Here is a 23,930-nt window from a genome sequence, read left to right on the forward strand (position 1 = left end):
CTCGGGATGGAACATGGCAGCATAGAGTAGTTTCTGGAGTTCAGGTGATTACGGGTACTGCAACCAGCATACCTGACCAATTATCACGATGGGTGGTGCTTTGGCTGTTCAATGGCTGGTGCCCAAGGGTATGAAGAAGTTATGTGACAAAAACTATCTGGAATAAAGTCCAGCCTGAACCGGCAAGCCCTGTAGCTTGGTCAACACTTCCATCCGATGACACCGACACAAACTGGGGTTTGCTCGATTCCTGAATCAGACTCTCCTGGTTATAAACACTCCACCATACACATCTTTCCTGATCATCTTCCTCAATAATTTCTGGAGCCAACAGATCAGGATCAAGTAACAAGATGCCATTAGATGGGAAGTTTGGTGTCATCCTGTGGGGGTGAAGTGTTTGCCTGTCCAGAAGCCGAGGATACTCATTAAAAACAGGGTTCAGGTAGAAGGTGCTGTGATACAATGAAGGACCAGAGTGCAATGTTAAATTTTGACAACATTTTATTTCACATGCCCTCCCTTACAAACTAGGGTTGGGAGAAAAAGTCAGGAAATGCTAGAGGACTGAAGGAAGGAAATCCCAATTAGAAGAGGGAAAGGCTACATAATCAGACAGAAGGTATGGCTTCAAAAATACACAAACCGTAAGGATCCCAGGCTCCACTAACCAGTAGTGGATCTCAGGCAGGACTGTGATGTATTGTAGAATCATTTGATTAGCCTCTCCCCTTTGTGAAGAGTTAGCTTGGGTCTCCACTCCCAATCACTCATTAGAGGCCCTAACCAAACTGCTCAATGGGTCTGAAAAACACGCGAAATCCCTAGAATTAAACTGGCAGGCAGCATCTTCCCCGTGTGGGTTGACCTTAAGGATGGGGCTGAGCATGAGGTGGCGAGGAGCAATGCTGTCACCTCTGGTCACCCATTCCATCCTTCCCTCTGCTTCTACTGTGGGATTTAAACCAGTAAGGAACTAATTAGCAAACAAAGAGCCAGGGATGGAGGAAGCAGGGGGAAACAGGGATGCCAGTACTCACTGCAAAGACTCCTCCTCCCGTCCCTCAGAGACTGCACCACCCCTTACTCCCAGCATAGCGTCCTGCCCGCAGTGCAATGCCGCTTTGCTTACTGCAGTGTGCTCCCCAGCACAGCCCAACAGGCTGTGGCTGCACTCAGTAGCTGGAGCCGAAGTTTGCAGATAACCCAACAATCCACACATAGCCCACTGGGAAACAGTAAAAACAACTCAAACAACCGAGAGAAGAAATCCTTGCTATCTTTGTCCAAAACCAGTGGCTCCTCATTTGAGACCATACATACCTTTTATTTCTAGATGTTTAATAATGGCACATTCTTACAAAACAGCTATACCACCGAGCTCCTTTACATGCCTATCTGTCTCATTTCACCTTATTCGTGTAAATAATGAACAGAACATGTCCATCCTGCTTACTCATTCTAAATAAAATTACCACAAATTAATCTAACAATTGCCTTCAAGTCACATACAGTAAAATTCTGCCAGCATACTGTTTGGAAATCCTGATGGTTGATGCTCTAGCTCACTAGGTGATGTTTCTGGGCCCAGGGTCCCTGCTCCCTTTCTACTTACCAGAGCCCCATTCTCATTCTCCCTTTCAATTCACCTGGACCTACTCCTTTTCAACTCACAAAGACCCAATTCCAGGGTTTCCTATTAGCTTCCCATCCTCCATCATGAGCAATCCCTAAGCAAAAGTTGGGAGCCATTATAGCATACATCTATAGGAGAGAATGGTACCAAGCCCTGGCCTGTGGCTCTTCTAATTCATGCCAAAATCTGTACAAATGCATTTGCTTAATCGCTGGGCATGCTCCTAACCTCCTAGACCAGTTTAGCCACAATGTCGTTCAATATCCTCTAACCCAGGAAACCTTTCACTGGCCCTAACAGGACAAAAATAGAAATTCAGTGAGAGAAAGAGAGGGTGATAGAGAGAGAGAGAGAGAGAGAGAGAGAGAGAGAGAGAGAGAGAGAGAGAGAGAGAGAGAGAGAGAGAGAGAGAGAGAGAGAGAGTGCGTGTGAGTGTGAGAGAGAATGTCAAAAATTGTGTGAGAAGGATTATGTAAGAGTGTGTGAGAGAAAGACAGGGAGAGGGAGAGGGATTTTACTCAAACCCCTCTCACCCAGACATATTTGCTCACAATCTTAACGACTGACTGAGAGGTTTAGCAATGAGCTCTTTTATCACATTACTACAAATACATAGTCAGGTCAGAATAAGATCTAGTAAGATCCAAAGAGATCTGAAGACAACCCAGAATTCTAAAAACTCTTTGTTTAGTATTTGAAGAAAAGAATGAGGAATTTCGGTTCTTGAGCTGATCAATCTTAAAGTGTAGAGTGGAGGGAAATGGGTGTCCAGAGATGTTTAAAGTTAGTTAGATTCCAAAAAACGTAATCCTCTCCCTGGCCAGCAGTCCGGGATATAGTTAACATGGGGGAAGAGGGTATACTCATGTCAATACTGAAACTACACCTTGAGCAAGCAAGACAGGAATGTCCCATTTAACTAGGAAATTAAGTTCTAGATGAGGGTTTTACTCAGATCCACTTTCACAGGCAGAGGCCCCACATCCTCCTCCTCGTGATCCTGGATTGTTACTGCAATAACAGGGGACAGTCCATACAGAGGGGTCTTCAGCGCACTCTCCTGATCACCATTGATGCTCAGAGGCTGCAGGTAAATGAGAGAAAGAGAGGGGCGGGGGGGGGGTAAAAATGGGGGGGGGGGAGAAAGGGGGGAGGGAGATAGAGAAAGGGAGGAGAGAGAAATAGTGAGAGGGAGGAGATAGTAAAAGGGAGCAAGAGGGAGCCAGAGAGGGAGAGGGAGAAAGGGAGGGAGAGGGAGATAGAGAAAGGCAGGGAGAGAGAGACAGAGAGATGAAGAAACAGAATAGTGATGAATAATGACAAATTTCCATCAAACGTTCCCAGTGCAAGTTAGATATTGAACAATACTCTCTCTGTACTGTTCCAGGATAGGGACAGCATTGATTAGATAGAGTAAAGCTCTCTCAAATATTCCCAGGACAATTAAACCATAGATTACACATGGATGAAAGTTCCCTCTGCACATTCAAATCAAATATTACTAGGAAAATAAAGTGTGAATAATATTGAATATACAGTGAAACTCTCTCCATACAATCCCACCAAACACTCCCAAAACAGAGAGAGCATAGTTTACCTAAGCTTCCTCTTATATATTCCAATCAAATACTTTTAGGCTAATACTGCATGGATTAATTATGGAATAAAGCTCACATTGGTCATGAAATACTCCCAGGTAGATGTTGGAGTGATAATCTCCTCACCTTTGAGATAAATTGATCCCTTAGAGCAGAAACAACTTGAGGTCCATTTCAGAGGTTTCACTGTGTTTGGATCATAAAGATGGAAACAAGAGTTGCAAAATTTGGAAAAAGATTTACTCGGAAGAGGAAAAATTAAACCAATTCAGGTAATGGCTTCAGTTCACAAATGTCTTACCCAGAAAAGGCATGCTCTTCACTCTGCACAAATCTGTACTCCACATTATAAAAAGGACAGTGACACTAGAGAAGATGTTAAAACTCCTGCTACTGGAACTGAGCCATCATTACTATTAGCACAGGCTAGGCAATCTGAGGCCCTTGTCTCTAGAAAGATTACTGAGGAATAAGCCAAAAGTGTTTGAGAGCATTTTTGGGCTACTTCAGTCACGTTGTGTCAAGGGAAAAGAGAAATGTCTTCCTTCTTCCTGAGCTGTCGCATCCCCTCTACCAGAGCTGTTGTCTACAGAGAAAGAAGTTCCTTCAGCAGGGTCAAATTTCTTTGACCAGTTCCTCATCATCCATCCACACATTCATTCTAAAGTTGAACAACTTCTTCAATTCCACTCATTTCCTCCAGGTTAGAACTTGCACAGGATCTAACTAAGTTTCTTTCTGTGGGATACAGTGTTTGTTTTAGTTTCACTCAGACGATTTCCTCATCTCCTTTTCTACTACCTCCATGTCTGCATTTCTGCTGCTTCCTCTACTCATACAGAACTTGAAAAATTCATCACTTTCCGAAGCAAGCCCACAGAGACCTACAGCTTATCTTGACTACACTTCCTCTCCCCTTGCCTTTTTCCCTGAAGGGTTACATTCCACCCTCTCAGTTCCTCCCTCTCTGCCATACTTGCTCTGATGGTGTGCCATTCTGCAGAAATGTCTCCCTTCTTCTGGAACTATGGCTCTCCCTCTACAACATGCCCGACAAACGGAGCCAGACCTGAAAAGTTAACTTTTCCTCTGTCCATAATAACTGCTTGACCTGTTCAGGATTTCCAGCATTCTCAAATGTTTCTGCCATCAATGGAAGACATCTTTAATAAATCCAATTAGGAATTCAGGGCAGATGACTTCTCTCCAAGATTGGTGAGAACAGGAAACTTATTTCCACAGAGAGTGGTAGAGATTGGAATGACAGTGATGGTTTTCACTGGGAGCTAAATAAATATATGAAGAAGAAAGGAATAGAAGGAGATGATTATGGAGAGATGAAGAAAACTAAGAGGAGCCTAGTGTGGAGATCTGATCGCCTTTCTGATGTAAAACTATGCATTAAGTCACCTGCGACTTCACATGTTGATCAGGGGCAGTCACTAAACTCGCACAACTCAGCCACAGCATGACCACGATCGACAACACCAAGCAGCCAGCCAGGATCCAACGGGGTAACCCTGAGCGCCTAAGGTAGCAAAGAGAAAGCAGATCAAGCAGACTTTTTCCAACGTCATTCTACTCTCCTAACCCACCCACATTTGAGTAGAGAGCAGTTCAGCTATGGCTCAGGGGGCAGCACCAAAGTGCAAGACCCACTTCAAAGACCCTGGCACAATAAAAAAATCCAACTGACTTTTTAAAAGTCTGCACTAAGGGAATCCGACATTTCCAGAGGAGGATAAAGTTCAGGTAGATCGCTAAAGTAAAGCCTGGTCAGCTCTGTGAAAGCTTCCACAGCCATTGTTCTGCCTTGTGTTCTGATCAGTCATTATACTAGAGAACAGCATCACTAAAATACTGGATTATCTCGCTGTTTTTTTGTTTATGTGGAATGCTTTTGAGAAAAAATCTTAAGTGCTAAAGGGCAAAGTTCACAAAATTCTCCAAAGAGACTCGGGAATCTTGTCCCCATCTACATGGCAGAACTCAGTATTGTCCATGCATGGACACCAGATGCCTGCTCCATCTGGACAATAGTGGAAGCCTGGGGACCAGCTGTATACCTCCACTGCTTCTCCGGGGCTCTGGGCTAACGCAGCAAGATGACTTGGTTGGTGGAGGTCAGGGGGATGCTGGCTCACTGCCGTACTGAGTTCAGTTTGCCATCACAGTACAAAACCAAAGGCTGGTGTTACTCCTTGTGCCACTTCAGAGCACCTTACCCCCAGGACTACTAACAAAGGAGCTGGGCAAACGGTATCCCCAGCACAATCCTTTCAAACCCTGGGATCAATATACTTCACGCTGCCCAGTCAGGTTCAGTACATTTGTCTCTTGATTCCCGGACCATTTACCTGCATTATTTAACTGCACAACATTCTTTTGGTAGTTTTTACACTTTACTCTGCATTGTTCTTGTTTTACCTTATTCCAGCTCAATTCACTGTGTAACGATTTGATCTGTATAAACTGTGTGCAAGACAAGCTTCTCACTGTATCTTGGTGCATGCAACAATAGTAAATATATTTTTGGGTAAATGTCGATGAGCAATTAATGGTCTTCATTCATGGAAAGCGATAGTTGAATTAGTTACAACTAGTTTGGGATATTTTGGTCCAACTAGATTAATTCTAATCTATCCTAAACACGATGGTAAATTGTCAGGTTAGTTTGCAGCAGCTAAGCTGGAGGTACAATAATCCAGTTCAGATGAATTAGAGGAAGTGTGTACTCCTACGTTGCACAGACACTCGGGCAGTGTGCATTTGTCGGCATTGTGGTTACGATGCTGTTAGACTGGGGTCAGACTCGCGGCAACATCAGGGTCACTGAAAAGTTCTCCTACCGTGACATGCAGGCCAGGAAGTCATGCTGTGATTGCGAGCCCTCTCGATCCATGAACTTCTCTTTCAGTACCGGCTCTGGGACCACACTCCTATCTGCACCCTTCTTTACACTGTCAACAGCAGCTACAAGCAACAAGGGAGATTCTGAACAGAGCAAGAAAAAAAGCCAGAAAGAAAAACCCTGAAGGTAACCTCACTGCCGGATACAAGCTTCCTCCCAGTTGCGGGTTGTAATGAGAGCTGGGGACGAGATTACATGCACAACATAATAAGCTACAAGAATTTGATTTTTTTCACACCAACCCGGATCAGGGAGGCTCAGTGTGGATCAGAGGCAGGATAATGTGAGCTCTCAATTCTACCTTGATCCAGGTTGCATTGCCTTCCTTTATTACTTACTTAATCTGCAAGTTAACCTTTAGGGAATCCTGCACAAGGACTCCCAAGTCCCTTTGCAACTCCAATTTCTGAATTTTCTCCCTTTTAGAAAATATTCTACGCCTTTATTCCTTCTACTAAACTTAATGACCATCCGTCCTCTAAGCCACGTGTTTGATCAACCTTTAACCCCGAATGGCAGCCTTGGCCCTCTGACTGACAAAGGGAGAGAACTCCCTTTGCTTCACCTGCTGACCTGCTTGTGGTTCTGATGTCCCGGGAATAGTCTTTGGCCCCAGCTCATCGTGGCGTCCAGGGATCCAGTCCTGAAGGTTCTCGGCCTCATTGGATCGTGAGGGCACCAGCTCTAGGGACGAGAACTCGACTTCGGGGTTAGCCTAGTGGAACAGGAGAACAGACACTGAACTCAGGTCCAGGAAGGGAAGGATGTGGTGAGGGGCAGAGCTCGACGAAGGTGAAGGAAATGGGGTCTGACAGAAGGAGAATGTTGGTAGGAGGGTAAGATATTGGATAGGGCCAATGTGTTTTGTCGAGGTGGGGGAGGATGGAAGGTCAGAGAGGGGAGTGTTTAGTGGGAGTGAATTGAATTGACTTTATTTCTTACATCATTCACATACATGAGGAGTAAAAATCTTTACGTTACGTCGCCATCTAAATGAGCAATGCACAATTTATAGTAATTTATAATAAATAGTATGTATAACAGGACAGTCAATATAACATAGAAATACAGTTGAGTCAGCATGAACTGAACAGTCTGATGGTCTGGTGGTAGGAGTTCATATCTACAGATGTGCTGGGCTGTCTGCACCACTCTCTGCAGAGTCCTGCGATTGAGGGAAGTACAGTTCCCATACCAGGCAGTGATGCAGCCAGTCAGGATGCTCTCAGTTGTGCCCCTATAAAAAGTTCTTACGATTTGGGGGCCCATACCAAACTTCTTCAACCGTCTGAGGTGATAGAAGTGCTGTTGTGAGATCCTCGGTGATGTTTATGCTGAGGAACTTAAAGGTCCTTACCTCTCCATTCCTCCTGTAGTTCACAATCAGCTCCTTAGTTTTTGCGACACTGAGGGAGAGGTTGTTTTCCTGACGCCACTGTGCCACTTCTTCTCTGTAGGCTGCCTCATTATTATTTGAGATTAGGCTAATCAGTGTCATGTCATCAGCAAATTTAATTAGCAGATTAGAGCTGTGGGTGGTGACACAGTCATGGGCATACAGAGAGTAAAGGAGGGGGCTTAGTACACAGCCCTGAGGGGCACCTGTGTTGAGGGTCAGAGGGGCAGAGGTGAGGGAACCCACTCTTACCACCTGCCAGTGCCCTGACAGGAAGTCCAGGATCCAGTTACACAAGGCAGGGTGAAGGCCAAGGGCTCTGAGCTTCTTGTCGAGCCTGGAGGGAATTGTGGTGTTGAATGCTGAACTGTAGTCCAAGAACAGCATTCTCACATAAGCATCCTTCTTCTCCAGATGTATAGGGACAGTGTATAGAGCTGTGGCTATTTTGTCGTCCATCGATCGGTTGTGTCGGTCGATGAATTGTAGGGGTCCAGTGTGGGAGGCAGCATACTGCAGATGTAGTCCTTGACCAGCCTTTCAAAGCATTTACTTATTATTGAGGAGAGTGCGACAAGACACCAGTCATTCAGACATGTTACCTGGGTCTTTTTTTGGGTACCGGAACAATGGTAGATTTTTGAAGCTGAGTGTGGGTTATCTGAGGGAGAGTAGGATGACAAAGACAGGCAGAAGGTACAGCATTGGAAAGCAGCAGTGTGTTGGTCGGAAGGATTCAGTATAGATATTACGGGCATAGTTGGTGGTTAGACTAGATACAAGAAAGGGCACAATAGGGAAGACAGGTGGATGAAGAGTGGAGAGCAAAGCATCAAAGGCACCAATATCTAAAATGTAGGGTTTGGGATTTATGAGTTGATTAGCTAGTGTTTTGGGATAGCAGGTTGGTTAGCTGTGGGGTTTAGGATTTATACTTGATTAGCTAGGGTTTTGGGACAGCGGGTTGGTTAGCTGTGAGGGTTGGGATTTATAGGTTAGTTAGCTGTGTGGTTTGTGGTCAGTGAGTTAGCTGGGGTTTGTGGATACTGGGTTGGTTAGCTGTGGGGGATTGGGATTTATGGGTTGGTGAGTTGTGTGGTTTGAGGTTAGTGAGTTAGCTGTGGGGTTTGCTGGACGATGGGTTGGTTGGGTGGGGTTTGTGGATACTGAGTTGGTTAGATGTGGCATTTGGGGGGATGGTGGGTTGGTTTGCTGGGGTTCAGGGACAGTGGCTTGGTTAGTTTTGGGGCTTGGTGTTAGCTTGCTGTGGTGATTTATGGTTTCTGCGGCAGGGTTTACATTACCTGGAACACCACAACTTTTCCATCGTCAGCCTGCAGATAGAAGGTCCAGGTGGAGGAAATGAAACTCTGGGCTGAGTTGACAAAATCACTGCAAAGGTTGGACACGTAGTCAAAGAGTGAGAATGAGGAGGCTTCAGGGGTGATTGTCAGGAGCTGCAAGAGATACAGAGTTTTACCCCAAACAAACATAACCAAAAGAGGCATTGATCTATCCCCTAGATGCACACTGAGCTACTACTTACTGTTGAACTTCAACCATGAAGAATGACACATAGGTGACAGAATAGAGACATGGGTCACAAAACCTATCAAGGCTATTCTGATAATCAGAGCTACCATTAGTTCTTATGATACAACAGAAGGCTATTGGACCCGTGACATCACCAACTAAGTACTTATTCAATCTCTGTGCACATACTCATTGAGAAAAATCACTTAATAAAGCCTGCAGGAGGAACATTGCTTAACTTCCCACTTGTTCAGGGAATCCTTTCCACTGAGCTACCTTATACATTATGAATACAGTACTAGCCTCTGCTCTGTGCCAAAGATGGGAAGGGGCAATTGGTGCAGGGGGGTGGGTTGAGGAGAAAAAGGCCCTGAGGAAGTAGGGAGGTCCCCCAATTTAAAACGTCCGGGTCACATGGAGCAGAGAACCACTCGTGAGTCCTATGGGGTAAATTCAATGATTGGACCTGCATGTTCAATGCATGCAACTGATCTTTCTATTAAGCAGGCATCCTCATTACTGATGGTGTCTCCCAGTTCCACAGCTGTAGAAGGACAGCCATATCTCAGAGCTTTGACAAGCTGACAAGCTCCACAGCCATTCTCCCTATTGATAAAGGCAAATGGAAGTAAGAATGAAATGGCTTCCAATGTCCTTTGAAAAGGCAAGGACCCAGAACACACGTTTCAAGTCTCATTCCAGCCAGTAAACAAGACCAAATTCCCACTGCAGCACTGAGGAACAACATACATCTGTAGAAGATGGAGTCAAAACGGACAGTGAAGGTTTCCATAGTTGCAACACATTGCCACAGCTTGCTGTCAAACCTTAGGCATAAAGAGCATGACAAAACGGAGGTGCAGATGTGGGTCTGAGGTATTCCACACACTTTACACTTTACATCATGGGATCTTGTTTTACTGAAATTGGCAGTCGGATTACCCATACTGCTTCCCGTAAGGATTTTGTACGCCCTCACCATGAATGCGTAGGCTTCTTTTGGGTGCTCCAGTTTCCTCCAAACGTTCTGTCTGTAGTTCGAGTCAAGACAATAAGCTGCCTGTCTACCCTTTGATTGCCTTTGTATTTGCACAGTGATTGAGGCCTCACCTGCTTCATGTCTTACACTTCCCTGCGTAGAAATTTCTACCACAATGAATTAAGTGTTATAGGGAAAGGGCAGGTAGATGGAGCTGAGTCCATGGCCAGATCAGCCATGATCTTATTGAATGGCAGACCAGGCTCAATGGGCCAAATGGCCTACTCTTGTTCCTATTTCTTATGTTCTTATGGTAAAATTGGTAAGTTATTTTATTATTCTCATGTGTACTGAGGTACACCAAAAAATATTGTTTTGCATGCCATTTATACAGATCATTTAATCATATCAGTGATTGAGAAAGTACAAGGTAGAATGCAACATAAAGTGTTAAGAGTTACAGAGAAACAGGTACTGTTATTGCAGCTGGCATGAGATGTTACCTGTTTCTGTCTCCTCTCTGCTTCTAGGGATTGTTCCCTGCACCCAGTGATGCAGCCATACTGTTCCTCTGTCTGACTGTATGCCTCCAGGCATGCTGCAATCACAAGTACACAAACCACTCTCACTTCAAGAAGATGAAGGTCCTTCTTCCCTCCCCTTTCTCCCTTTCCCCCGTCCAGACCCTCAAAACCAGAGGAGCAGGGTGTGAAAGTTAAGCAAGTTAGATTAAACAAGAGGAAGAGGACGAGATACATTCAACAAGATCGCATCTGAACCATGAATTAACCTCACCCTCTGTCTTTCCTCCATTTCCCTAATCCTTGAAAAAAAAATCAATCTTGGATTCAAAATTAACCACTGACCTGGTATCAACGAACATACTTGGAAAAAAAAATCAAAATTTTCAGGTAGAGATGTTCCGGAATTTCACATTTGGGAAGTTCCATTACAGTTCTTTGATCTCAACTCACAGTTGATAAAATGAGCAGAAAGAAACTACTCGTTTTTGATCATTTTGAAAACTTCAATCAAATCACCTCCTAATCTTCTAACCTTAAAGAAATTCTCTCCTTTGAAGGGTGGCACAGTAGAGTGATGGTTAGTACAATGCTTTACAGTATCAGCGACCGGGGTTCAATTCCTACTACTGCCTGCAAGGAGTTTATATGTTTTCCTCCTGACTGCATGGGTTTCATAGAAACATAGAAATCTACAGCACAATGCAGGCCCTTCGGCCCACAATGTTGTGCTGACCATGTAACCTACTCTGCAAACTGCCTAGAATTTTCCTACTGCATACCTCTCCATTTTAATAAGCTCCATGTGCCTAGCTAAAAGTCTGTTAAAATAACTTGGTTTCCTCCAAGTCCTCTGGTTTCCTCCCATAGTCCAAAGATATACCAGTTGGTAGGTTAATTGATCATTGTAAATTATCCTGTGATTAGGCTTAGATTAGGCTCAGTGCGGCTTAAAGGAATGGAAGGGGCTACTCCACATTGCACCTCAATAAATAAGTAAATAAATGAATAAATACATCAATAGATAAATAAATAAATAGATTCTCATTTGAAACACTGCTTCCAATTCTACTCTCAATTTTAGAAAGATGATGAGGGCTCGGTTATAGTGCAGGGGAGAATGCCTGAAATTCTCCAGTAGATGTATGAAAATTTCCACTAGAAGTGGGCTATGTAGGCAGAAAGGGTTAAATATATCTAAGAGTAGGTTGAAAAGTTGGCACAGTTTGTACTGAGCTGTAGTGTTCCGTGTGTTTTGTTCGAGATGGGGGCTTTCAAATCTCTTGCATGACAAGAGAAAAAAAGTTTGTTCCCCTAGATGTAGTAAATGATGGAAGGAAACTTAACAGTATCTAAAATGGTGAGGATTTTTGATAGTTTTTATTTGTTCACAGGACTCGGACATCATTGGCAATGCCAGTAACCCAATTAACCTTGAACCAGTAAGACTGTTCTGTGTTAACCACACTGATGAGAGCAGAGGTTCCCAACCTGTGGTCCGATGGCAAGAGAAGATTGGGAACCCCTGGTCTAGAGTCATACATAGACCAGACCTGGTGAGGTAGCATATTTTACTTCCTGAAGGAAGACAAGATGGTTTTGACAACAATAGTTTCATGGTTATTGGTATTCAAACTGGCTTTTGTTCCACATTTATTTAATGATGGATTTAAATTCCCTAGCTGTTGAGGTAGGAATTGAACTCATGTTAATGGCTCAAGACACTGACCACTAGTCCTGAATTTAACCAGTCTAAATCTAGTAGTAGGAGGGTCGGTCACTAAGAGAGCACAAACTTAAAGTGGTTGAAATCAGAGCCAGAAAATAGTTGAAATTTTGTTTACATGCAGCAAATGGCAGAGAGATGGAGTGCATTGTCTTCAAGCTGGTTCAATAGATATTTATAAGGGGAATTAGATACAATTACTAAATGGGATAAATGTGCAGGATTTTAGGGGAAAATGGATAATTTAATAGACTTTTTAAAGAACCCACAACGGCACGATGGGCTGAATGGCCTTTAGAGCTGTATCTTTATGATTCTATAGCCAGTGGCACTGAGAATGCGAGTGGTAGAGTGGTGCCACTCATTTGAATACCAGATATATACTTTTGACTCCTAAGGAAGAGTTAAGAGTCAGACGAGTTCAGTGCAGGCCAGATCAGATTAGCAACTTTCCTGCCCCAAGAGCAGCTGCAAACCATGGCTTCTTTGACAGTCTGACAATATCACCTTTAATGAGGCATCCTTTTCATCTCCCAGTTCCCAAACCACCAATTCCCTTGAAAAATGAAGTTTTAAAGGTGACCTAATTGAGCTGGTAAGGATCAAAAATGGAAACAAACTATTTTCGTTAGTGGGGAGGGAGGAAATGGAGGGTGGTGGATACCAGAACAGGAGAAGCTATCTAGGGGCAACGTCAATAAGCATTGATTTGTAGAGGGAAGCTGGAATTCTCTTGAACTCTGGGACAAAGTGACCCCAGTCCTCACCTGCCTCACACTCAGCTCTAGTGCTGTTCAAACCACTGATTCCATCCACAAACTGGCAGATAGAGAGAAGGCGGCACCCTCGTTGACAGGCATTCAGTGTTGCCTCCTGTGGGAGAAATAAAGAAAAGGCAATACTCAGCAACGGCATGTGATGCAGGCATTTCAAACATAATTTTTCTCAGCTTTGTCAGCAGGTGATAGCTTTACTCTGTAAACTTATGAACAATATGACTTGATCTTCGATAGCAGGGGCTATGGTCCCAGCGCAAGTCGACAGGAGTAGGCAGATAAAAAGTTTTGGCATGGACTAGATAGGCTGAAGGGCCTGTTTCTGTGCTGTACTCTTCTGTGACTCTACGTCTCTAAACCCAGAAGTGATATTCAACACTGGCTGGCACAAGGTGAAAATTTCAACATGAAAAACTCACTTGTTGGTGACCAAAGATCTTTATACTGTCATATATTTGTATGACATAGAAGTCTATTGGGCTCATCAGAACAAAACCACTAGTTCCACTCCTGCATTTACTTCTCTGTAATCTATCATCTCTCACATGTCCATCAACTTCACCAGGATCCTCCTGCTATTCACATACAAAAAGGGTAGTCTACCAACTAGCATTTCTTTCTCATCTGACAAACACCAGTGGCCACTGCACTTGTTGAGCAACAACTGTCCGCCTGGACAAAATTATTTTTATAAGATTAGAGTTTTGTTCATTGTCTCTTGAAGGGGTTGGAGCACAGGTTCCCATGGATAATGACACCTACTGGATGAGAGTCACAATAGAAACTTACTGGCACATGGGTCCATAAGCAGATCCTCTCAATAGAATTCAGGTTCCTCTGGTAATTATCCTATCAAGTATAGGTTATGCAGACATTACGTCTCACTGAGATAAGGGTCCGATACAAACCACTATTCACCCGTGTATGGGTCCAACAGAAACTGATTCTGACTGGGACATGGGACACCAATTCTCATTGGAGTATGGTTCCAAAGCTCAGCCAATGCTCATTAACTGCTTTATCAATGTGGATGTCATGTACGTCAATTGGTGACCATCAAGTGATGCACTGTTTAAACATCAAAGTTCAAAGTAACTATCAGAGTACATGTATGGTACCACATACAACCCTGAGATTTATTTGTCTGCGGGCATACTGATCAAATCTATATGTCAGTAACTAAACAGGATCAATGAAAGATCAAGTAGAGCATAGAAAACTAAAAGCCATGCAAATAAAATATAAATAAATAGCAATAAATATCAAGACCACAAAATAACAAGATAAAGAGTCCTTAAGGTGAGTTAATTGGTCATGGGAACATCTCAATTGATGAGTGTAGTTATCCCCTTTTGTTCAAGAACCTGATGGTTGAGAGGTAGTAACTGTTCTTGAACCTGGTGGTGCAAGTTTGCAGCTCTTGTACTTTATGCCTGATGGCAGCAGCGAGAAAGAGCATGGTCTGGGTGGAACGATCTTTGATGATGGACCCTCTCCATTGAAGCCATTGTTCACACTATTGACTCATGACCCAGCTGGCATCTGCTTTCTCTGTAGAATCTGGGCTTGAACCAGAGGCACATACAGGCCAATATTCACATAGCTGCCAAAGCAATCACTACTCCAGCGAAGAAAGTGTGGAACAATTCACAGATAAAACACAAATTACACATGCCACATGAACTGCCGGCTTTACTTAAACAGATTTCATCAAATTCAGCTTCCCAATCTTGTCGATGCAGCAATAATTGTATTAAATCTGGACATTTATGTCTTTTTGCAAGTCAGATAAACTGCACAGAGAGAATCAATGTCAGCTCCTTCCTCATCTGTCAGTGCAAAGGAGCAGATGGGATACTGGTACATTACTCCCACCTCAATCTGTCATCCACACAATAGGAATGTATGCTGCAGCAATCAGCTTCTCAGTACAATTATACCAAAGCCCTATGTGCACAGACTGATCTGAAAGCTGCTTTCCCTTTGCTTAGCAATTACTGGAAATCACACTGAACTTGCTCCAGGATCAAATGTTTTGACAACTCCATCACCTTCCCTGCTGACTGGAACAGTCACCAAGATTCACTGGGAAATGTGCAGCAGACTGCAGGGTCTGCAATAAATCTGCTCCATTTTCATTCCTGTCTGGTAATAGTTTGCAAAACAAGGACATTAAACTAGCAAAGGCATTTCTCCTGTGTTTCCCCCTCACTCATCCCCTCTCTTGTCCGAGACCCTTCTGCCAGTTCCACTTTCTCTTACGCATGTTCCTTAGCCACACTCATCCTATTCTTCCGCATTTATCTTTCGCTTCCCTTCATTCTCCTTCCCTTGCCCCTTTATACTTTCCTCCATCTGTCTTTTTCTTTCTTCCTCTATCCATCCCACTCTTCACTTTTCTCCCCATCCCTTCTCTCCATTCCCCTGTTCCGTCTCTCCATCTTCCTCCCCATCCCTTCTCTCTCCATTACCTTCCCCCTCTGCCTCCCTTTCTCTCTCCATCCCTTTCCCTCTCTCTCTCTCTCTCTATCCCCTTCTCTCTATGTCCCCTCTGAATCCCCTTCCCCCTTTGCCCCCTCTGTCTATCCCCTTCCCCCTCTCTCCATCCCCTTTCCCCGTCCCCCGCTTTCCCTCCTTCCCGCTCTGTCCCCTCTACCTCAATCTCCTTCTTCCTCTGTCCCCCTCTCGCTATCCTCTTCCCCCTCTGTCACCCAGCTCTGCAGCCCCTTCCTCTCTGCCACCTCTTGCTCTGCCCCTTCTCTTCTCTCTTGCCCCTCTCCCTCTCTGTCCTCTTTCCTCCATGACCCCTCTTTTACTCCACCCTCCCCTCTCTGTTCCCTCTCTCTCCCCTCTTCCCCGTCCCCTTTCTCAGACCACTCTTCATCTTCATCTCCATCTCCATCAACTTCCCCATGCTCTTCTGCTCCCCTCCATCTCCTGTTTTCTCCATCTTCATCTTTTTTCTATTTTTCTCCATCTTCATCTTTTTTCTATTTTTCTCCATCCACCCCCCCCGCCCCCCGGTCCTTTTTTATTCTGCTCTCTCCCTCCCCCCGTTCGTGCAGCCGAGATCCAACCGAGCCCGGGAGACTCGGCTGCAGCGCACGTCGAAGCTGCCTTACCCTGGACCGCCCGGCCAGCGGGAATGTGCTGCGGCAAAGGCTCTGGCACCGGGTCGTGTCACCGACCAGGCTGTCCAAGGGATCGGGGGCGGCGGGGCTGCAGGAGGCGGCGGCCGAGAGGACGAGGAGAGCGGCGCGGACGCCGGCAGTCGCTGCCATTGTTCGGGCTCGGAGTGACGGCGAGTCCGCAGCACAGCCCGGCGGCTGCGGCAGGCAGGAGGCTGACGTCAGGGAGTGACAGCACAGAGCGAGCATTAATACAGGGGCATCAGCACGGGAACAGGGGGCAGGTTGGTAGTTATGTAATGGAGCAACAATACTGAAATCTTAAAATAGAGTCAACAATACGCTCTCTTATTATTGTGGCATGGATACCACCTGGCACTTTGGGCATCAATACTCTGTTTAATACAGCACCGCATATTTAATATTGGAGCACTAATGGGTTTTATAATCAATATTGTGCCGTTGCAGCCTTAATACTGGGCCATTGGTATTGAGGAGATTCTTAGTACAGTCCTGCTGAGTCATTATTACTGTGGCATTAATGTTGGGGGATTTACAGGTGCACCTGTAACTGGTGTATTAATGCAGAAGAATTAATACTGGAAGATTAATGCTGCGGTATTAATAATGAGGCTTCACAATGCTGTAGAAAGACTGCCTCTTTTAGCATTAATATAGGAGCTTTAGTAGCAGAATTGTGTCCCAGCAACATTTGTGTTAGATATAAGAAGCAGGAAGCAGGAGGGGCTTATGAGAAATATAGGGTAGCCAGGAAGGAGCTAAAGAAAGGACTTAGCAGCGCTCGAAGGGGGCATGAGAAGGCCTTGGCATGTAGGATTAAGGAGAACCCCAAGGCGTTCTATGCATATGTGAAGAATAGGAGGATGATGAGAACGAAGGTGGGACTGCTAAAGGATAAAGAGGGCAACATGTGCCTGGAAGCGGAGGAGGTTGGGGTGGTCCTAAATGAATACTTTGCTTCAGTTTTCACAAGTGAAAAAGATCTTGATCAGGAGGAGGTTGAAGCAGAGCGGGCCTGTGCGCTGGACAATGTGGAGATTATGGAAGAAAAAGTGCTTCTTAAAAACATTAAGATTGACAAATCCCCAGGGCTGGATATGTTACGCCCCAAGTTGTTGCGGGAATTGAGAGAAGAGATTGCAGGAGCATTAGCTGTGATCTTTGAATCCTCTTTGGTTGCAGGGGAAATGCCGGAGGACTGGAGAATGGCAAATGTAGTTTCATTGTTTAAAAAAGGTAATAGGGAGAAACCTGGGAACTATAGACCAGTGAGTCTTACGTTGGTGGTCTGCAAACTACTGGAAAGGATTCTTAAGGATAGGATCTACGAGCATTTGGAGAAGTACAGTCTACTCATGGATAATCAACATGGCTTTGTGAAGGGAAGATCGTGCCTCACGAGCCTGATTGAGTTTTTTGAAGAGGTAACAAAAGAAATTGATTAGGGTAGGGCAGTGGATGTGGTCTACATGGACTTTAACAAGGCATTTGACAAGGTTCCTCATGAGAGACTCATCCAGAAAGTCATGAGGCATGAGATAAGTGGAACCTTGGCTATTTGGATAAAAAATTGGCTTAAAGGAAGAAAGCAAAGGGTAGTTGTGGAAGTTCTGCCTGGATGTTGGTGACTAGTGGAGTGCGGCAGGGATCTGTCCTGGGACCCCTGCTATTTGTGATTTTTATAAATTACCTAGATGTAGAGGCGGAAGGATAGGTAAGTAAGTTTGCAGGTGACATGAAGATTAGAGGAGTTGTGGATGGAGCTGTAGGTTGTCTAAGGTTACAAGAGGATATAGACAGGCTGCAGAGTTGGGCAGAAAAATGGAAGATGGAGTTCAATTCAGTTAAGTGTGAGGTGATGCATTTTGGAAGGACAAACCAGAAGACTGAGTACAGGATTAATGGTCAGTTACTTAAGAGTGTGGATGAACTAAGGGACCTTGGGGTTCAAATCCATACATCCCTCAAGGTTGCTGCACAGGTTGATAGGGTAGTTAAGAAGATCTATGGGATGCTAGGCTTCATTAACAGGGGGATTGAGTTTAATAGTAGAGAGGTCATGTTGCAACTCTACAAATCTCTGGTGAGACCGCACTTAGAGTATTGTGTTCAATTCTGATCACCTCATTATAGGAAGGATGTGGAAGCTATGGACAGGGTGCAGAGCAGATTTGCCAGGATGTTGCCTGGTTTGGAGAACAACTCATATGAAGCAAGGTTAGCAGAGCTGGGACTTTTCTCTTTGGAGCTTGGAAGAGGTCTACAAGATTATGAGAGGCATAGATAGGGTGGATAGTCAGTACCTGTTTCCCAGGGCACCAATAGCAAACACCAGAGGGCATATGTACAAAATTAAGGGAGGGAAGTTTAGGGGAGACATCAGGGGTAAATTTTTTACACAGAGGGTTGTGAGTGCCTGGAATGACTTGCCAGGGCTGGTGGTGAAGGCTAAAACATTAGGGGTATTTAAGAGCCTCTTGGACAGGCACATGGATGAAAGAAAAATGGAGGGTTATGGGGTAGTGTGGGTTTAGTACTTTTTTTAAGGATTATATGGGTCGGCACAACATGGAGGGCTGAAGGGCCTGTACTGTGCTGTAGTGTTCTATGGTTCTATGGTTTATACTGAGGTACCAGAAATGATACTGAATAACAGGACATTAATCTTTGATTTATTAATTTTTCAGGATCTGGGTGTCACTGGCAAGGCCAGCATTTACTGTCCTTCAGAAGGTGATGGCGATGCTCCACCTGGTTGAACCACTGAAGCCCTTCAGGTAAGGGTATGGCCTGTGTGCTGTCGGGCAGGGAGTTCCAGGAATTAGACCCCATCATGATGAACGATTTGAAATGTACAGTATCTACAAATTCCCATGCATCGCCTAAATTGGTAAATTGGTCTATTCTTGCCACATGTACTGATGTACAGTGAAAAACCTTTTTTGCATGCTATCCATACAGATCATTTCATTTTTACAGTGTGTTGAAGCGAAACGATAACCAAAAGCAAAATAAAATGTTATAGAGCAGGCAGACAAAGCGCTGCAAGGTAGATTGTAAAGCTAAAAGTCCATCTTATTGTACTTGGGTACCATTCAAAAGTCTTATAACACTGGATAGAAGCTGTCTTACTGCCCAGAGGAAGGGAGAAGAAGAGAGAATGTCCAGGGTACTGGCCTGGTCCTTCAAGGTGGCAGTGTTCTGGGATTTAGGAGATGCTGTCACTGTTTGCACAGGTGGGTAACTGAGGTATTTTAGACATTACACACTACACCCATCTACATTAGTCAAGTGAAGTGGCTTTTTATTGTCATTTCGACCATAACTGCCGGTACAGTACACAGTAAAAATGAGACAACGTTTTTCAGGACCATGGTGCCTCATGAAACAATACAAAATCTACACCGAACTACATAAACCAACACAAAAACTACATTAGACTACAGAACTACCCAGGACTGCATAAAGCACACAGAACAGTGCAGGCATTACAATAAATAATAAACAAGACAATAGGCACAGCAGAGGGCAGTAGGTTGGTAGTCCAATGGCTTGGGAGAAAATCTGTTACATAAATAAACAGCTGAATGGCGGCGTCCGGGATTCTGTCCGTTTCTGTACTCCCGCCAAGTATTTTGTTGCCATAGATGTTGTCCAATTTAATGTCCATTGGAGAGCAGAATGGATGGGAGAGCCGGCCGGCTACGGCTTGCTTTTTTCCTGGCACGGAATCCTGCCCACTTGCCTCGCTTCCACTTCCTCACACACCGCTTACGACATTCCCGCCTCCGGCCACCGGCATCAGGTGGCTCCGAGGACTGCAGGCCCGATTCCCTCAGCAAGCCGACACTGGAGGGCAGAATGGACGGGAGGGCCGGCCGGCTAGGGCTTTCTTTTTTCCTGGCACAGACTCCTACCCACTTGCCTCGCTTAATACTGATGGATGGGGTATCAATCATGTGTGGCTGTTTTGTCTTAGGTGACAGATGGAGTTCTATTCATCTAGACATGCAGAGGGCATTCGATCTTATTTTCGTTGATAGTTGAACAGTTTTAAGGTATCAGATGAGGCACTTGATACACTTTACCCAGTATCAGACTGCTCTTGAGTTACTGTATGTATGTAGCTGGTTCAATTGATTTTCTTACTTACTTGCTGCCTGTTACCCCACTGGGCTTTAAGGCAGCAAAGATAATCCTCCAACTCTGGTGGTGTTCAGGCCTTCCTTCATCATGTCAGAAGCCTCCTCTTGGTTTTCACTACTGTCAGTCACACAAGTTCCAGGTGGAGACTCAGGAATACCGTTGCACTCAGATGTAGAAGGATTCTTCATTGCTGTTTCCATAACAATTTTGTTTTTACCAGTTAGTCCAGTTAGCCCTGAGCTGAACCCCCGAATCTGGAGGACCAGTGACCATGACCCTTTCATCTGTTTAGCATGGGTGACCCCGCCAGGAGCCAACGCGTAAAGCCCTGACTCCAGCCAACATAGTTCTCCAGGTCTTTGAGGCACGCAAACCTCCAAACCATGGTAAGGTTGTGGTCCTCTTGGAGGAGTTGACTTACCATGCTAGGATCTTTCCTGTAATACCACGAGCTCATAGCTTGTTAAGCAGCCTCATGTGTAGCACCTTGTAAAAGGCCTTCTGAAAATCCAAGTACACAACATCAGCAGATTCTCCTTTGTCTACCCTGCTTGATCTTTCTTCAAAGAATTCCAACAGATTTGTCAGGCAAAGTTTCCCCTTAAGGAAACCATGCTGACTATGACCTATTTTATCAAGTGCCTCCAAGTACCTTGACACCTCATCCTTGGAGTTGACTTTCTAGTCATTGGCAAAGTTTAAGAGGTTAACATTGCAGGACTTAACGATGGCAATGCCATTGAGTATTTTGGGCAAGTGTTTAGAGTCTCTCTTGTGGGAAATGTGCATTGCTCAGCATTTTAGTGGCACTAACGAAACATCATAGATCAGCCTGGTCCTGAATGTTGTCAACGTTTTTCCACATGACTCATCTGCTGAGCTGTTGGTGGTGGAACTGAACATTGTGCGGAATTCTAGCTTTATGATGGAAGGAAGCAGCTGAGAAGCTCCTACTGGGGATGGGGGGGGGGGTGTGGGATTGATCATTAGTAACTTTCTTCCTTTGTGTGATCTATCACTATAAATGTTGGAATGTTGGAGTATTTTCCCATTTACTTCATTTCATCAGAGTTTCTTAATGCCACATTCAGTCAAATGTTGTCCTAGTGTCACGTATAATTGTTCTCACCTCACATGCACCTGTTCGTCCTTGGTTATCCAAAGTTAATATAAAAGCCACAGAGAGGGCATATACTGTAATAGAGCAAAAATTAGTGGGAAGTTAAGGGATTGGGAAACTTTTAAAAACTAACAGAAGGCAACTAAAAAAGTAAAGATGGAATATGAACGTAAGCTAGCCAATAATATTAAAGAGGATATCATAAGTTTCTACAGATACACAAAGTGTAAAAGAGAGGCGAGAGTGTATATCAGACAGCTGGAAAATGATGCTGGAGAGGTAGTAATGGGGGACAACAAAATGGCGGATGAATTTTGTATCAGACTTGACAGTAGAAAACACTAGCAGTATGGTGGAAGTTCCAAGTGTCAGGGGTCATGAAGTGTTCGAATTTACCATAATTTGAGAGAAGTCTTTTGGGAAACTGAAAGGTCTGAAGGTAGATAAGTCACCTGGACCAGATGGCACACACCCCGGGGTTCTGAAAGAGGTGGCTGAAGAGATTATGGAGGCATTAGTGATGATCTTTCAAGAATCATTAGATTCTGGAATGGTTCCGGGAGACTGGAAAATTGCAAATGTCACTCCACTCTTCAAGAAGGGAGAGAGGCAGAAGAAAGGAAATTATAGGGCAATTAGTCTGACCTCAGAGGCTGGGAAGATGTTGGAGTCAATTATCAAGGATGAAGTGTCAGGGTACTTGGAGGCCCATGATAAAACAGACTGCAGTCAGCATGGTTTCCTCAAGGGAAAATCTTGCCTGACAAATCTCCTTGGAAATTTTTGAAGAAATAACAAGCAGAATAGACAAGGGAGAATTGGTTGATGTGTACTTGGATTTTCAGAAGGCCTTTGACAAGGTGCCACACAAGAGGCTGCTTAACAAGCTACAAGCCCACGGTATTACAGGAAAGATTCTAGCATGGATAAAGCCGTGGCTGATTGGCTGGAGGCAAAGAGTAGGAATAAAGGGAGCCTTTTCTAGCTAGCTGCCTGTGAATAGTGATGTTCCACAGCGGTCTGTTTTGGGACCGATTCTTCTTAAATTATATGTCAATGATTTGGATGATGGAATTGATGGCTTTGTTGCAAAGTTTTCAGATGATATGAAGTTAGTTGGAAGGAAAGGCAGTTTTGAGGAAGTAGAGAGGCTACAGAAGGACTTAGATTAGGAGGATGGGCAAAGAAATGGCAGGAGGAATACAGTGTATGGGCTTGCACTTTGGTAGAAGAAATGAAAGAATTAACTATTTTATAAAAAGAGAGAAAATACAAAATATTGAGGTGCAAAGGGACTTGGGAATCCTTACACAAACAAGAGAAAATCTGCAGATGCTGGAAATCCAAGCAACAGACACAAAATGCTGGAGGGACTCAGCAGACCAGGCAGCATCTATGAAAAAGAGTAGAGTCGACGTTTTGGGCCGAGATCTTTCAGCAGGACTGGAGAAGAAAAGCTGAGCAGTAGAGTTAAAAGGTGGAGGGAGGGGAGGGAGAAACACCGGGTGATAGGTGAAACTGGGAGGTGGGGGGAGGGATGAAGTAAAGAGCTGGGAAGTTGATTGGTGAAAGAGACACAGGGCTGGAGAAGGGGGAATCTAATAGGAGAGGACTGAAGGCCATGGAAGAAAGAAAAGGGGGAAGGAGCACCAGAGGGAGGCAAGGAGATAAAGTTAGAGAGGGAAAGAGGATGGGGAATGGGGAAGGAGAGGGGGGCCATTACCAGAGGTTTGAGAAATTGATGTTCCTGTCATCAGGTTAGAGTCCGAATACAGGATTCCCGGAAGGTTAATTTGCAGGCTGAGTACGTGGTGAAGAAGGAAAATGCAATGTTAGTATTCATTTCAAGAGGACGAGAATATAAAAGCAAGGATGTAATGTTGAGACTTTATAAAGCACTGGTGAAGCCTCACAGAGTATTGTGAGCAGTTTTGCACCCCCTATCTTAGAAAGGATGTGCTGAAATTGGAGAGGGTTCAAAGGAGGTTCACAAAAATGATTTCAGGATTGAATGGCTTGTCATATGAAGAACGTTTGATGACCAGAGGACACAGCCTCAGAATAGAGGGGTGACCTTTTAGATTGGAGATGAGGTGGAATTTCTTTAACCAGAGAGTGGTGAATCTATGGAATTCTTTGCCACAGGCAACTGTGGAGGGCAAGTTTTTATGCATATTTAAGGCAGAGGTTGATAGATTCTTGATTGGTCAGGGTATGAAGGGATACGGGGAGAAGAGAGGAGATTGGGACTGTGAGGAATATTTGATCAGCCATGATGAAATGGCGGGGCGGACTCGATGGACCAAATAGCCTAATTCTGCTCCTATATCTTATGGTCTTAGGTCCGAAGCTGCGTTACCCTGGCAAAATCAAAACTAGAGATCAGCAAGCAGCTCACAGTAACTTGGGAGCACTGTTAATACTTTCAACACTTTGGTA

The 23,930-nt window shown here is 44.5% G+C and overlaps 2 protein-coding genes across 2 annotated transcripts in view; one reads left to right on the forward strand and one right to left on the reverse strand.

The window, feature by feature from the left end:
* Window positions 1-486: 486 nt before the first annotated feature.
* tmem59l (transmembrane protein 59-like) lies at window positions 487-16,483 on the reverse strand. The gene is made up of 8 exons (XM_059991378.1): window positions 16,199-16,483; window positions 13,068-13,173; window positions 10,557-10,651; window positions 8,846-8,998; window positions 6,719-6,860; window positions 6,084-6,207; window positions 4,645-4,762; window positions 487-2,720 (listed from the first exon to the last, which is right to left on the reverse strand). Exons 1-8 carry the CDS (start codon window positions 16,451-16,453, stop codon window positions 2,571-2,573), a joined length of 1,143 nt encoding a protein of 380 aa, XP_059847361.1. The 5' UTR covers window positions 16,454-16,483; the 3' UTR covers window positions 487-2,570.
* Window positions 16,484-18,912: 2,429 nt separating this feature from the next.
* The window catches only part of crlf1b (cytokine receptor-like factor 1b), a 42,633-nt gene continuing 37,615 nt past the window's right edge, over window positions 18,913-23,930 (forward strand). The window contains exon 1 of the mRNA XM_059991377.1: window positions 18,913-19,002. The gene's annotated coding sequence lies outside the window, so the exon portion shown is untranslated. The remainder of the gene's footprint in view (window positions 19,003-23,930) is intronic.

The sequence above is a fragment of the Hypanus sabinus genome, chromosome 16, assembly GCF_030144855.1.
Source record: "Hypanus sabinus isolate sHypSab1 chromosome 16, sHypSab1.hap1, whole genome shotgun sequence".
Classification (NCBI taxonomy): domain Eukaryota; kingdom Metazoa; phylum Chordata; class Chondrichthyes; order Myliobatiformes; family Dasyatidae; genus Hypanus; species Hypanus sabinus.